Source organism: Homalodisca vitripennis, chromosome 5, assembly GCF_021130785.1.
Source record: "Homalodisca vitripennis isolate AUS2020 chromosome 5, UT_GWSS_2.1, whole genome shotgun sequence".
NCBI classification, from domain to species: domain Eukaryota; kingdom Metazoa; phylum Arthropoda; class Insecta; order Hemiptera; family Cicadellidae; genus Homalodisca; species Homalodisca vitripennis.
In genome coordinates, this window is record NC_060211.1 from 113,149,815 (window position 1) to 113,166,648 (window position 16,834).

Consider the following 16,834-nt stretch of genomic DNA (forward strand, 5'->3'; position numbering starts at 1 on the left):
TCAATGACTTGCCTGTCAACTGTACAATTTGCTCCTGCAGCAGTCTATCAGTTGGTCGGTGTGCCACTGAGGGCCACAGCTTCATTGAAGAGCCGGGTGAGGGCGGTCAGCTGCGCAGCTATTTCAAGACGGCTTGTAGGCTGCGCTGGGCGGGGGCGGCTGGTTCTGATGCTGCATCAGCTGCTGGCGCCTCCGTTTGTTGCGGCAGAGTGGCTGGTGTATGTGGCCACTCTAGTTTCTGCCTGGGAGTCGCCCTGGGCCTCTGTGTGACCGGAAGGTCAGCCCCAGAAGACGCCGGCGGGCGAGGAAGTCGGTTGGCTGGGTTCTGGGGTTTCCTCCGGCGCTTTTCTTCTGCGGCATGTGGTCCTCAGCTTCATTCTCCGATACGGAGTCCGCTGGTGACTCATCTCGCGCTGGTCGCTTGGGCGGCTGGGCCGTTGATCGCCTCACCGCTGGTTTGGTAGGCCGGGACTTGCGGCCTAATTGGACAGCTGCCGCTCTGGCCTCCTTGTAGGCTGGACACCCACGATTAGTTGGCGTTTGTGATCGCCGCCACAATTGCAGCAGTGACCCTTCTCCGTCGAGACTTTGGGGCAGTTCAATCTTCAGACGATTTCCCCCCCCCCCAGCGGACACATTTTCTCGGCCTCCCGCAGTTGCCGGAGCCGTGGCCAAAACCTTGGCACCGTTAGCACTGCGGCGGGCCGACCGGCTTCTTGTAGACAGTGACTGAGACCCTGACATGGAGCAGGCTTGTCACGTTGTAGATTGGCAAGCCCGCTTAGTGTCAGGATTCTCTCGCTCACTGTCCCTGGTCAGCGTGATCAGCCAGCTCCTGGTAGGTCCCCTGGCTGTCCGAAGTCGTGCAACCTCGTCGACGGCGAAAGCCTCGTCAGTTTAAGGAACATCGAAGAGCTCCACATCATCGGTGTCGGGCAGTCCGCTGATCACAACCCTAAGCGATCTTTCACGCCCAAGGTTGTTTGAATGTAGAAGGGCAGCTTCTTGGAACATAGGTACCGCTGAACTGCCCTGAAGTCCTCCACGGTGGTCACTTTCAAGCGATAGTGAGCACCGTGGAATGTTTTCGTCAGGCCGTCCCGCGCCACTCCTCCAACTTCTTGGCGTGGGTAGGCCAGTTCGGAACACTGTCCAGGAAAACAGCAAGGGTATCCTGGGCGTAGAAACCGAAGCCGTAGGTTGGTCAGATGTCACAGTAGAAGTGGTGACGTTTGTGGCCTTTAAAAAAGGCCCTTTGCTGGAGCAGCGACCTTCTTAGGCGCCGAGCTGGCAGGTGGAGAGCTAGGCCTCTTAGCTGGCTTCCCGGCGCTTCCAAAGGCACGCTGTGCCATCTTCTTGAAGATGTCACTCATGTTGTTCCAGTAGTTGTTTACACAACGAGCGCTTGATGTCGAATGTTCGCCGTGTTTACAATTTAGGTTGCTTTTGCGACGTAACGTGACCGCGCTCTATAGGCAATACCGTGATTACACTACACTATCCGAAAGCCCGAGCCCAAAAAGTATCGTTTGATACTTTATGATTTAAACGAGAAGGACAATTATATTTTTAACAACGGTCACTTTAATCAATTAAAATCAATCAATTTAATGTTTGTAGACAAGAGTAAATGATAACTCTCCTTTTTTTTTCTCTTGCTCCATGCTTTATTTTTTAATACGTCTTAAAATTTCGGGGGGGGTCCGGACCCCCTGGACCCCCCCCCCCTTCGCTACGCCATGTATATGATACTAAATGCCAGGTGGAAAAGGAATTATTTAATCATGAACTTACTTCCATCTGATAAAAAAAGTGATGAAAATCCACTTAAATTTCTAAAAGTACAATAAAACTTATCAAAAAAGTGATTCAGCAAAGTGTGGAAATGTACTACAGAGTCACAGAGATTTGAGAAAGAAATTAGCAGAGAACCATTGTTCAAGAATACAAGAGAAAACATTTTTACTTTAAAAATACATCATACTGAGAAATAGTACTTGGGGGGTAGAATACAATTGTAGCAAAATATTCTCTTGTTTGTTATGATAAGTTTGTATGATGTTCACTTCAGATTGGAAATGATTACGGGCAAGTATTTTAAGAAAAAAAAATCAAGGATAACTTTCTGAGCCATCCGAGTTTTGGCTGACTTAGAACCAAGGCAGAGCTGCAGACATGCCTTCCAGATACTCCAGATAATGACTGTTACTGCGCTATACATCCAAGAAGTTATCATGTATGCACACCAGAAGAATCTCAAAACTGGAAAGGACCTTCAACACACGTTATGCAACAAGCTACACTCTACCCATACACCGCACAGCACTTTTCGAGGAGAAACCAACCTACATTGGGCGAAAACTATGGAACCATCTACCACAACCATTAAGAGAGCTTCAGGGTAGCGCTTTTAAAAAAGCACTCCATGACTTGCTGTTGGATAGCCTTTCTACACCATTGACGAATTCCTGGACCAAGAGTGGAGGCCTCAACTGGAACTCAACAATCGCCCTCAAATGTGATGCATCATCGAACTCAAAAATTATATTTCTAAAACAAGTTTATCTAATTTCTGACTCTATTACTATTACTCTATGTACTACTCTTATTTACTATTCTTGATGAATATGCTAATAAAGAAATTTGTCTATAGTCTATTGTCTATTGAGAGAAATTATAAAAAAACAGTTGCAGTTAATATCCTTCTTTCTACAGCATCTGTATTTAAGTACCTGTTCCCTAGAGTACCAAAAACTCAATAACATTTGGTAGAGATTTCCACCATCTTATCAGACTTTGTTTTTAAATTCAAGCAGATGACCTTGTTATGAATTTAATTTAATTTTAATGCTTAAAAGTCAGTTTTAATGAAAATACCATAAATTTTACTCCATAGCAACGATGTTAAACTTCAAACACTTTTACACCTTTATTTTTAGTCACAGAATTATGGACAATTCTGATTTTAAAGATATAACAAGACAGGAATGTGCCACACCATGTGTCATGTAACAGGGTTCACCGAGGTTGCATAGAAAATTTCAAGTCTATAGCTTATTTCCTTAGGCTACACATGTGTTAAGAAAGGAAATGAGAATGATCAGGTTTATTAAGATCAAAAATACTGTTAACAGTCTGTTACATTCAGTCCTATGTCACATTTTAAAATGGCACATAATTGTATTCAGTTTATTTACAAATGGATTTAATTTATTGTTTTTTTTTCATCATGGTTAACCATAAAGCCAATGTAAAAATTTTTGCTAATACTCAATACTATGGAGTGACACGCACAATCATCGAAATCGATGTTGCTAATATAGAAAGCTATATGCAAAATATCAAGCATATAGGTTAGTCCCTTCTTAAGGTATTGTATGGACAGACAGACAGAAATATCTTTCCAGCTCCTTGAGAGATAGGCTTCACTAACACTCAGCCAATTAAAATGCATCTAAATCGTTTTTGTTTTTCTTATTAAGTATACTTATTGAGTATTTCAATTTTAAAGTATAAAAAAGTTTGAGATTGTTTTTCTTAATATCTGATAAAAATCGTAAAAATTAAAAAACTGCTTGAATGCAACTATAACTTAAAATTTTGACATCTCCCACTATTCTACAACTAAAAATAACGGTGTACAATTGTTTGGAGTTTAACATTATTTTAATGGAGCTAAAATTAAGATAGTTGCCAGTACAGGTAACTATTAATAACTAACAAACAGTTTTGGTAGAACCTCTATCATATAGTAAACATTGCTCTATTTCCATATATTTTACAAATATTTAAACAGCCAATACTTCAGTCGAAACCTAATTTTAAGTAGCACTTGATAATAAAAAATTTAAGGTTTCAAATAATTAAAGAAGGAGAAAAATTACTTATTATAACTTATACCTTTAAAAGTATTTGCTATTAAAACTTTATTATAGTCATGCAAAATCCAGAAACTTTTGGTTGTAAATCATCCAACAGTTAAAGAAAGAACAATTTAAAAGAAAAGAAAGGCATGAAAGTTGTACTTTTGTTTCAATTCGACTTGGTGTAGTGTGTGATGCCCGCATTATCCGAGCAATTGGATTTTCATTCTCCGAGTCAATTTAGAGTCACCCCTCTGATGTGCTCTGTTCAACTTGAAAATTTCTGGAAGTCTTTCTTTCATTTAGCACAACTTACTTTAAATCAACTCTCTTGGATTTTAACAAGAGTGCTGTGTCATTGTTTCAAAATGAAAGTTTTAATGTTATCACAGTCACTTATCAAGACTATATGTTACAATAGCAATATATTGATTTATTACTATATTCTCCTTATTCAAATTACTTTCCTCCCAATTATCTTTTATTTAATAACTATTTCCACTCAATTGACTTACAAAGTGTAGGTTGGAGTCAATTTTGTTTAAAAATTTTATATTGAAACTTTTCGTTTTAAGAACCGGTTACTGAAAGTAAAATAAGACGAAAGCCATGCCAAACCAACTAAGTAGATTTTGGAAACATCAATCACAAACTTTTTGTATGCAGTCATCTTTAAAAATAGTAGCACTATAATTTTATATTCTACCAAATAGCTGCCAAGTAATGATTTATTTTTAAAAGGCAGTTCAAGAATGGAACTTTCAGTATAAAAGACCTGTAAAGAACACAATGCCACTGAACAGGAAAATTCAGTTATCAACTTTGTACTTGTAGTAAAATTGAAAATATTGATGTTGAAGTCCAACTTAAACCAACATTGAGGATAATTTCCAACAGTTTATTAGTATAGATCAAACACTGAAGGATTTATAAAAAGTTTATTGCATCTGAAACAGATAGTCTGGATGAAAAATATTATATTTTCCTAGATATACCTGATGTAGTAGGCGGAAGATTGTGCTTCTTCTGAGGAGCACTATTACCAAAACAAACAAAATTACTGGTACCTGCAGTTTACGATAAGCAGTGGAAGAGACGCTTGCACCTAAAGTTTGTAAAACAAGTTTCAGATCCTGAAAATGACAAACGTATATAGCAAAAACCGTGGACAAAACAAACAACAGTCTCCTGGAAATACCAAAGAGTAAGCTCTTGCGCTTCTGAATCTTAAGAAATAGCAGTCTGGGATTTTGGAGTAATATGATATTACTGCATACAGTTATGATTCTTTTACAATTTTCTATAAACATTATACATGTCAAGATTTTTTTAAATTGTTTAACTATCATTCTTTAATGCTGTGCTGTAAAAAAATACAGATAAAACTTGCTACAGACTGCAGCAACTTTGTTCATTTAGCTATATATTAAAACTCTATTTTAATTGAAAGTGATACATGTTTGATATTGGGAGATATGAGCAATAACCTTTACTTGGTGTGGAACCCCAATAGTGAATCACTGCTGGTTCAGTTGTGGTTGAGAATATATTATTTTTGCACTGTTAGTTATACTGTATATGTGTTACACTTGAATAGACTCAATTAACTAAAATTGTATCATGATATAGAATATTTTACACATTGTAATTTAGTCAGTGTAGTCCGATGAATAGATTTCTGTAAATCAAATTTTGTTTTGGAACTTAACAACACAACTAGATATCAGAAAACCTCTTAAAAAAGTCAAAAAAGTGACAACATTTAGCTCAGATTTATAATGCTGGAAGAAAAATAGTTAATGATACCAAGTGTATTGAATAAAATTAAACAGGATGTTTTGAAATATGAGTAATTGGATAATGTAATGTCATGGGATATCGAATGGTTTATTCCTGTGTTAAGGAATGAAATTCCACTTTTAGGAAAACAATAGATGGCCAAGGCTGTTGAGACTGATAAAAAATGTAATGGAGAATAAGTTTAAAGCAAGCATAAGGTAATTTTAAGTTCCATCAGCTATATATTATTAAATAAAAGTCAGTCAAAACAGCTCAATTATTGTTGAGTTTTGGGAACAATTTAAAGATACAATTGCTGAATTAGACCTTGTTAAAGAACAAGAATATAATTGTGATATAATAAGATTACATCACTGCAACACATGTGTACCAACATCACAGGCTAATCAAGTTTGTAATTGGAAAATAAAAACTCTTTGTATTCAAAACTTTTAATTTGCATGCTTTTTATGTATAGTAGTACTTAAACAGATCAGACTGTTTTCTCTGACTGCTTTCAAAAACTATATTTGTCTTTAGTTAAAGCGCATTTAGTTGAAGAAAAGTTGCAACAGATAGCAATGTTGTTAATGAACTATGTTAAAAATTGGACAATGGATCTATAGAAATGATGATGGTAAAATAACATGCCTCTTTCTACCAGCACAAAGTAAAATCCCAATTATATAACCCATTGACCAGAGTACCATTGAGAACTGAAATTGTTCTATGTCAAGTGTATTGAAAGTTTACTTTTATCTGACAAAGCAATGACAGTAAAACAGTTTTTAAACTCTTTGTCCATTAAGAATGCATTTTTTGATGTTACACGTCCAGGGACTAATCTTACAAGAAACAGCTGGAATAAAATTTAGCATAAACATACAGATGAGGAAACTAAGATTGTTATATTTAATGAAATAGTTTGGTTATACTATAATTTACTAAAATGAAACAGTGTGAATTTGACATTAGAAGAAATGAGTGCTTAGAATGTGGCAAACTGGACTGAAAATTCTAAATCTTAAACGAAGATGAAGTTATTGCCAGTTTGAGTGCCATGAAGAAAAAGAAAACGGGGTTGGTGATGAGTGTTCAATCTATCTTAAAAAAAAACTGCAACTGCCAATGGATGTTCATACCAGCTTTTTCAACACTACAATGTACAATGGGGGGACTGTGTGTTGCCTTGCTTGTTTTAGTTATCCTTGGTCCAAAATTAAACCTGTATAAGTAATAATTTTGGTCATTACAATGTACTCCCATATAGAGTGGGTCCAGACACAAGTTGCTTCAACTTGGAATGCTCTAACTTATGACAGTCGAGAACCTATTCCTATTGTGATGATTCTTTAATTTATCAAAGAAACAAATGGAGGGCAAGAGTACTTCACTGTTTCGAACTTAGAGAGAATCTGAATGTCACTACATCACCTGAAAGTGTAGACACAAAACCTTTATAGATCATCACACCTTTGATATTAAAAGTGGCATCCTGTTCTGAGTAGGTCCAGGAGCAGTTGCATATGCTGGGTATACTCTTACTTATGTACGTTGAGAAACTATTACTATTGAGAGGATTCTTCAACTTACCAAAGGAAATGAGGGCAACAGCACTCAACAGTTTCAAATTTAGAGAGAATCTAATTCTCACTAACTAAACTGAATGGCAATGAAGCTTCCCTTGGTATCCTGGGTCAGAATGATGTACAGTTCATACATTCTAATCAACTATCTCATAATACGAGTATGGTAAGATGAAGACAACATTTGGATATCCAGTGCTATGCCACATGCCATGTATTAGTAGACTGCCACTCACGTGATACAGAATTGCCACCTGTGGTTGCATAGGAACTGTGTGGAATCAGATAATCCTTCTACCTCTTCCATATGGAGGTGCTTTAAACAAGGGTAAAAGGGTACTAAAACTCATCCTATCATTTATCAAAAGTTAATTAAATTAGTGGGGTGAGTGATCTTTGTATTCATAGTACACGTGGCTGGTAATTTAGAAAGAAATAATAAACCTATCATTTAGAAATTAATAAATTATTTAAATGGTGGTCTGAGAATAACAATTAATATTGTTGAGGACGTAGTAAGTCCTTCTTAAAACTGTCTCATTGTCTGCCTATGAGATAACTCTTGATAGAAAAGTCCTTGAGACTTTATAATTAGATTCCTCCTGGTTCAAGGAAGAAATCCATTGATTTTGGAGTCAAAAGATCAATGAATAGGGTAGTTACAATCAGTTTTATCAGAAGATAAGTTAGTCAAAGCATTGTACTACCACTGCCAGTTAGTCTCATAGCTTTTTGTGTTTCTTTTCATAGTCCGGGAGCCAATAGGGGTTGAGCTTGCACTAAAAACATGACACAATTTTATTCTTCATTATTGTTGAATGCACTATAGTGATCATGAAATACAATGTCATCCCCTAATGTGCTCAACCACATTGGGGAACAGAGAAAATAATTGGCAGGGGTATGACTTACTTTGCAGTCCATATCTCAAGAACTGTTATAGATAAAACATTGTAATTGTAACAGCTAAAAGTGTTTAATTTTGAAAAAAGATACTACATAAAAGTCGTACCTTTAATAGTTTGTTAAAAGTAAAATTTATTTCAACAATACGCTTTTTGTTAAAATTAAACAAATGGCTTTAATATTTTTTCAAATAGATTAGGCAATGTTAATAGTAATTTGTGACTTGTTGGAATTTGGGAACGGTGACCAAAGTACGCTGCATCATTTACCTCTGCAAAGGACCCAGGCAAGCTGGTGAGACTAGTATAGGAGACAACAGGGATTGAACATGTGAAGTCTGCCAATTTTAGTCTTGATTATTATCTTGTTGAATATACTATAGTGATCATGAAACATGATGTCCCCCACAGTGTGGTTGATAACTTAGGGTGTTGTGGGAGGGGAATTTAGGGGGGGGGGGGGGGGGGAGTGAAGAAGAACATAAAAAATAGAGATTTTTTCTTAATGTACTAAAAAGGAAATACTTTTTGACCACGAATATTAGGTGGACCACAAAGGAAAATTTCCAATTCATGATGTGTTAAAGTTTCAGTAAACCGACCATCGACCAAGTTTCTACATCAGTGGATGTATACATGTACACACATATATATATATATATATATATATATATATATATATATATATATATATATAAAAGGTACATATATATAAACACAGGGTTAAGCAAAAGTATAGAATTAGCCTTATATTTTTAACCAATTTAACTAGTAAAACTACACTCAGCTTATGTTAATTGGGTACAAAAATGCACTTTTTGATGACTTTTTTATCATTTTGCACAAAAGAATTAGGAGTTTTCAGTCTCTTCGTCACTTGTTACACAAGTTACTACTTAAAAAAAACGGCAAGTAAGTAGTGAAGAAGAAATCAACGTTTTTGAAACAAAGATGGTTTAAATCTTATCAAGAATTAGGCCTACTTATAGATATGCACAAACAAAGTTTCAGCAATACGAATGACGGCAATACCTCAAAGTGCTTTTTTTCAAACTCTAAAATTAGCTCATGTATTGAACCAAAACTAATCAAAAGCTTCAAAATAATTTTGAAAAAAAATTAAGTTGAAATGAGGTAAATTGTAGCTTATTTAAGAAATATGATTATGAAACTGCAAAGACGTATGCAGATCTGTATACATGGTACCCCATGACACTCATTTTCTCTAACTTGCATATTTTATTAGATACAACCTTTTTGAAGATTAACAAAGTTATTATGGTACTTGAAATATCTTAGACAGAAAGTAAATTAAAAGAATGTAGCTGAAAGTAGACTTTTGAACAAAGTTGGTTTTTTCATATATATTTTTTTGATCGATGCATAAGGCAAACTCAACTACGGTACTGGAAATACCTTAGACAGAAAGTGAATTTAAATGGAAGGAAGCTGAAAATAATTGTTGATCATATTAAGTTTTCGAGATTTACATCTATATACATTTTCATACAACTAAACGCAAAATATAACCAGTTACAATTATATGTAACATTTGAATCTCTCAGTCATGGATAATGAAATAATATGCACCTGATATGTCTATTATTGTTGAAAAATATCATAGGATTCCATCATATTACATAATAAATGCTTTCACTAAGAAGGCTACGTCTTCCGACTTTGATGATGTTGAGGATTTTTTAAACAAAATTGTGACAGGTGATGCAACTTGGGTCCGTCATGTCCCATAAAATTTTAAGCTAACTATAATGTAACAATATCATGTATCTTTGTAATGTTTTTATCCAATCTGGCAGAAAGTGAAAAAAGAAATCCAAATTGTTATATACCCTCACAAGCAAGTAATATAACTGTTATCAGAGTTTAAGCTGAAATGAAAACTTAGCAAAAATGTTACAAGCTCTTCAGACATTTTAACAAAAATATTTGTCTTGTAGCACTTATTAATAGCAATGGTATTCTGCGGGAGATTACAATAATATTTATCAAAAAGCAGTCTGAAGTTCTATAATACTTTAGCCTCCAGAACCAATATTTACATTAATATATATAGTGTTGTTAAAATATTTAGAACCTCAATAATTAAAAGATTTTTAAGGCGTTTTCATAAAAGCAGTATAGCTAGAAAATAAAATAACATACATAAATAAAACTATTCAAAAAAAAAAATAAATAAATAAAGTTTTTATATTGATAAGAACAACAAATGGTACCTTCTATTTTGGTGCTTTTCAACCAAATTACAATTTTGAACATTAAAAACCAAGAAAACTTGTAATTCTTTTAGTTCTTCTCAAAGTTTTATACAAGATATGTACAAGGGTACTAACTTGGAATGTGTAGTTTTTGAATTTTTGAATTACTGTAAATGAATAAAGTTGTCAAACCAGTTGTTTGTAAACCATTTTAACTATCATTCTCAACCGGGTTCAGTTAAAAAAACCCGATAGTGGACATGTTATTGAACTTAGTCATTTTTGTTTTAAAGGCAATTTACTTTTGTAAACAAATTTAAAACTATAGTTTTTAACACCACTTTAACTTAGTCAAACAGATTTTGTTAATTTGCCGCAGCTGACGCATGCTCATTGGAACGCACAAACTGTCAGACCATCGAGGGCGATATTACAACGATCATGCGCGGTCCACTTGTGCCCTTATGTGCAAGAAGGAGCCGTAATAAATTGAATATTTTTGTAATATATTAGACCAATCCCCATCAGCTTTTTTTCATATGAGCTCTAGACCTCCAATGGCAGGTTTAACAATGAATAATTTAACTTTCAAAATTGCAGTTTAGTAGTAAAGCGCCTTTATTTTATTCTTACAGACACAAAACTTGGTTATAAATAATTTACTTCATACGTCTAGATGCAGAAATAAACAATGTTAAGTTTAATGTAACTCCCATAAGTTTAGCTCTATTAGTTAGTTTGTGGTTAACCTTCAATTTCAGGTATCTATACTTTTTGACCTGAGAGAAGGCAAGCGTTCCAATCAGTCAGTTTGTCAACTGGCGGCGCTACACAATGTCTAATATTTTATATACATGAAATTGAATGTGATGACAAAATGTATGATCTTATAGTAACATTGAATAACAATATTTCTAACACTATAAACTGATTTTCAATATGCAATTACTTTTTTTCGCGGTTAATTCTTTCTCACCTTCGTCGCAATTTTGCAATAGCTTTTCTCAACAGCGTCGCATTTTCTCGGCTTGCTTCTAATCCAAAATGCTTGACTGATCAGTTTCTATATTATACAGTTTATATACGGTATAGGATTTTTCCATGACTCAAGTAGATTAAAAAGCACTAATGTGATCACAATAGTTATAAGTCAAGAAGCTAGAGTTTACTTACCACGCACACATATCTTGTGTCATACACCCTTTAGGTACAAGAAAAGTCATCCAAAATAATCACAGAATTTCAACTTAATATTTCACTCTTAATCATAGAAACATATTTATCATATAACTACAAATTTATTTATAACATATCACAATATGGGATAAAATTACTTTTCAGTTGTAATATATATGTTATAAAAATTTCCTTACAATTATATATAATGTTAATTAATTCAAAGTACTTATAAGCACCTTAAGTAGTGTTTGAAAAATGTATTGGAGAAAATACAACATGCATAAAACAAGCCAATGATTTGTATGCTGTAAATGCAATGGTTGAACGTAAGTAAGTAGATAGGTAGGGAGCTAATCATAGCCTGGTCTGGACCTCTACAAGATACTGAAGGCATGCTGGAGGTTCACTAGACATAACAAGGCAAGAGCAGGGCCAAAAATGGGGCAATTAGCTAATATAGAAAAACAGTCAATTAATTAGGAGATTCCTTTACAATTTGAAATTAAAACAGTTACCTGCTTGATTAACTTGTATACAATAGCTTAACTAAATACCATAAATATACTACTATTTAAAATGGTTTATTGTTTATAAATAATAGTTTTTATAATTTAAATAGATTAATAATTGATATAATGATAAAAATGTACAACTCTTGTACTTATTGCAAAGCTAAATAGTAATTACTAGATTCCTGAAACAATACATTTATTGTTATATATCTAACCATTCACTCTAAAATGTGTTGTTTCTTCCTCTATCCGAACACATTTTTGCAAGCAGATCCTTTCGTTCACTTGGTCATTACATCCAGTCGTTCATTCGTTCATTTTGTTCAGTCAACACGATGACCGGTTAAAACACGCTCTAGCGGGAAGGCTTAGTAACTCTGTACTGACCGGTTCAACTGAACGGGTCGCAGCAGTGAACGATACCGACTGAACCGGATTAGTCAGCTGATTTTATTAGATTGAAATGGAGTGAGTGCCGAGCAGTGGTGGGGATGCTTGGAGGGGCGGCGGAGGGATATTTACCCCACCCTGCGTGAACTCAAATCAACCAAGGTTTTTTTTGTTAGCGGTTTACCTATAACAGTGATTGCAGAAACAGTTGAAACAAAATTTGCTGTTTCTCTTAAGCTTAGTCTATGCTTTCAAACTATAAGTGTAAAGAAATTTAAAATAGTAATTAAATGATATAAACATTGTTGCATTATATATGTTTACAAAGAACAGCTGATTAAATTTGAAAAGGCTCTTTCACTTAATAACATATGTTTGCTGCAATGCATTTCTTACGGATATTTCTGTAACTTTTAGAGACCAGTGGGGCGGAATCCTGAATCGGGAACGGGATAAAAAGTATCCTATGTCCTTTTCCCAGTTCTTAGCTACCTCCCTACCAATTTTCAGCCAAATCGGATCAGCCGTTCTTGACTTATAAATAGTGTAACTAACACGACTTTCATTTATATATATAGATTTTAAACCATTAGTAGATAAACAACACTAGTATGGAATTAGAATAAACTAGATGAGTGCCAAATAAAAGGAAATAAAATCACATTATGCTGATTAAATTAATTATAATACACAATTAAGCAATATAGCTTCTTCCTGAATACATCACCACAATAGTGTTATCATACATTTTATAGAGAATAGTCAAGAAAAGTTATAGTTTAAAGTTTTCATTTGGCATTTCCTCAGTAGGCCAATTAATATATCACAGAAAAATAAAAATAATAAGCTAATAAAAGATTTTTCAGGTAACTGAATTAAAAAACAAGATTAAGATAAGAGACTTAAGTAAATGCTCCCACACCTCTAAACATAACACAGTTTCTATTTAGTAAAAATATATTTAACTACACGTGTAAATAAATGTATTAAAATTATTTTTTCTTTCTTATCAATTACAATTTGGCCTCTCCAATATTACCAACTTTGATAAGTTACAGATTTATAAATCACAAGTATCATTTTAATACACTGACCAATGAGCCAACTCAGTAGACAAATTTATATAATATTCCTAGATATTATACATACAACCTATCTGATTGCTTCCAGACATATTATATTTAACAAATAGCCAAATCCTAGATTTTAACATGTAAAAGTTGTTTCCAAAAACTCCTGACAGTCTCAAAATCTCATTAAAACTACTATAATAAGTGTGACTTGCTTAGAATTGGAAAAATAGTGATGAAAACCATGAGGAATGAGCAGAATAAACTTTTTGTAAACCTCTGTTTTCTTTAATACTTAACACCTAATCTCCATTGTACACTTTCTTTACAATTCCAAAATGTATTACTTCACCAATTCAACTGAACTTGTTACATGGTTACTACAACTCTAGATATTTTGGAGTGTATTACTATGATTTATGATGAAAATAAAACACACCAATATTATACTTGAAAGAACCAGTGGCTGTACTTTCAGTTTGGATTGGTAATATATTAGATTCAAATATTTCCAAGCTCTTATTATAAAGCATGTCCACACATTGCACTGTTGCAATTTTCCATTACTTTGCTTACTTAGTAAGTTCCATAGTTTCTCACATTTAGGAAACAGTCTAAATCTCCATTTAAAAAATAGAATCCAAACTGTAAGTAACTTTATGCATTTTTATTAAAATGCCATGTATTAATATTGATTATAGGTCTATTTCAAAATAAAAATTTGTATCTATGTAGAATAGATGTATTCTTAACCCATTGACTAACAATTAAAATTAAAATATTTTTGCCCTCAGTAATAAATTCATTTTTCAGTAGATATCATTGTGTAGGTGTTAAAACTATATGGATAATTTGCTTGCCTTGTCCACTCCTAAGTTTGAAGATTAAGCCTTGTCATATAACTTTTTAAAATTTCTTCATCGCCACATTCGCGCCACTTTCACTACTACTTTCACACAAAATATTGTCATGAAAGTTACCATCACTCACTTCATTTACACTTTCATTAAATATATTCTCCACAAATGTACTAAAACTTAGACAAAATGTGATCTTGCCATGACGCTATTTCAGATGGTAACTAATTAAAACAAACAATCAACAGATGAAACGGTAACAACAATCAATTTCGAAAGAGGCAACCAGCTTCAAAACTGAACTTGTTATGTTTTAACAGACTGACTATTGATATAATAGTGTATAAAAACTACCAAATTAATCAATATCAGGAATATATTTTGACTATAAAATAATGAAGTTAGAGTGATGAATGGATAGTGCCTGCCTTTGGTAATTATGCCAATGCTAACTGATGACAGGAAATAAACGTCACTGGCAGCGAATGAGTTAATACTAAAAATGTCAGCAGCGTTTAATCTGTGAAATATTTACACCAAAACACTTGTTCTATGTAAATAATATATACATTAAATATTAAACCAGTATATTAAAACCACAGATAATACTCATTGAAAAAATGTATTTTAAGCACTGAAGAAATATTTTAAATGCTTAAGTAAATCATTCATTATAGGCATGTACAATAAAATTACAAAAGATTGCTACAATCCGATTCCTTCCTTAGGTGGCACTCTTAATTAGAGTCTTAATTGAAAATTCCGACTGAAAGGTAATAAACATTCACCGGTATACGCAACACACACACACACACACACTCTGTAAAAAATGAGTACTCACGTATCGTCAGGCGTGAGATGTACAGGCTCATCAGTAAACTCCGGGGGAAAGTTGGCGAGGTCTCTGTCGGAGTCTAGCCGTGGCTTGTATGGCGGTCCAACTTGCTTCTGTTCCAGCTGAAGCCAAAAAGCGTCACTACAGCCACTACGGGCAATGCTACTCTAGTCTACCATAACAATACAGTGGTGCTTGCTGATACCATTGTAGCCATCTATTCTTACCTCTCTAAAATCATGATGCAACAGCCAAAACTAAAAGAAAGACTTCATTACAAAGAGTTTTGTCAAAATGGTTCTTTCACTAGACATTCAGGGATTCTACTGAACATACCATAAAAGAAATTCCAATTAAGCTCAGTTCGTACCATCGGCTTAGTTTTCAACGAATTCGGACAACTAAAAAAAAGTGAAATTGTATACATTTCCTTGCAGGTAGAATCTCTAGATGCGTAGTGACAACACCACCAATTCAAACCCTCGGGAAGAAGTAAAAGAGAAAGAAAATAGTCAAGCATCATCTCGGGTGGAAATGGTATGAACAAGCACAAATAAACAAGTGGCAAGCAATGAGGAGTAGGAGCAGGCCAGGGGAAGGGAGGGGGACTCACACGTCGTCTGGGGTGAGCTGGACTGGCTCCATCGTAAACTGGGGGTCAAAGTTGTCCAAGTCCAGGTCGGACTCTAGAGTCGGCAAGAACGGGGCTGGCAGCCGTCTCTCGTTCAGCTATTACACAACAAAGTGTATACACACCTAACCTGTCCTACTACTACCTACTCATAATAAAATTTAGTGACTCATAACAAATTACACTGTCACAAGTGATTAGACACAGTTTATGGAACTCAAAGTGACACATCACATTAAAAATTCCACCGTAGCAGTTCATATAAATGATCTTTAAAAATAATAAAATGATACTTTTAGAATTCAGTTTTGAAATCTCGGAAAGATTACATATCGTCAACAAGAAATGTTAAAATTATTGAAAGGAGACTTTACAAACAGATTTTATCAAGGATCTTAAATGATAATAAGGAATTTAATTTGTTACCCCCAATCAATTGGCTATGAAAGTTTATATGAAGAAGAAATGGTAAGTAATTACATAACACAAGGAGTCCATTTGAAAATATTACTTGAGAATGAATTATTATATATTGCTCTGAGAATTTTTGAATGTATACAAGTGTTAAATATTGTATGCAAAGCAAATGGAAAAGTGATTCTTAATTTTTTTCCGTGAAGACTCTAGTTACTTTAATGCTGTAGAGTTAACAAGATAAGCACAGATAGTAAACACTTATTTATTGCTTTAGCTTACTGTATTTAAAAACTACAATAAAAGTTTAGTGTTATGAACTGTCTTTGAATTCCTTACATTTCTTATCAGAAGAGGCAGTTTTTGATAATGAAAAAAATTCTTTAATTTTTAATGACATGAAACTTACTTGTCTGTTCCATACTTTCATCTAGTGTTTACGTTATAAAAATAAACTATTATTTACATTAAAAAGATATCAAATCTAAACATAATCTATACAAGTTGGGCTGAGTTAAAAATATTTGTTTGGGACTACCCGTTCTTTTACAGGGGTTCTATCTTCTAAATATTGCGTTTAGCTATCACAATTTAGTA

The 16,834-nt window shown here is 34.1% G+C and overlaps 2 protein-coding genes across 4 annotated transcripts in view; one reads left to right on the plus strand and one right to left on the minus strand.

The window, feature by feature from the left end:
* The window catches only part of LOC124362732, a 133,942-nt gene that overhangs the window by 62,718 nt on the left and 54,390 nt on the right, over positions 1 to 16,834 (plus strand). The gene's annotated exons all lie outside the window — the stretch shown is intronic.
* LOC124362731 (atypical protein kinase C) overlaps positions 15,175 to 16,834 on the minus strand; it is a 42,257-nt gene continuing 40,597 nt past the window's right edge. For 2 of the 3 annotated variants that reach the window (XM_046817465.1, XM_046817467.1), the window contains exon 9: positions 15,175 to 15,314. In XM_046817465.1, the coding sequence (XP_046673421.1) occupies positions 15,195 to 15,314 (120 nt within the window). In that variant the 3' untranslated portion in view covers positions 15,175 to 15,194. Of the gene's footprint in view, positions 15,315 to 15,784; positions 15,922 to 16,834 lie in introns of those variants that run through there. The other variant, XM_046817466.1, reaches the window with a different exon arrangement.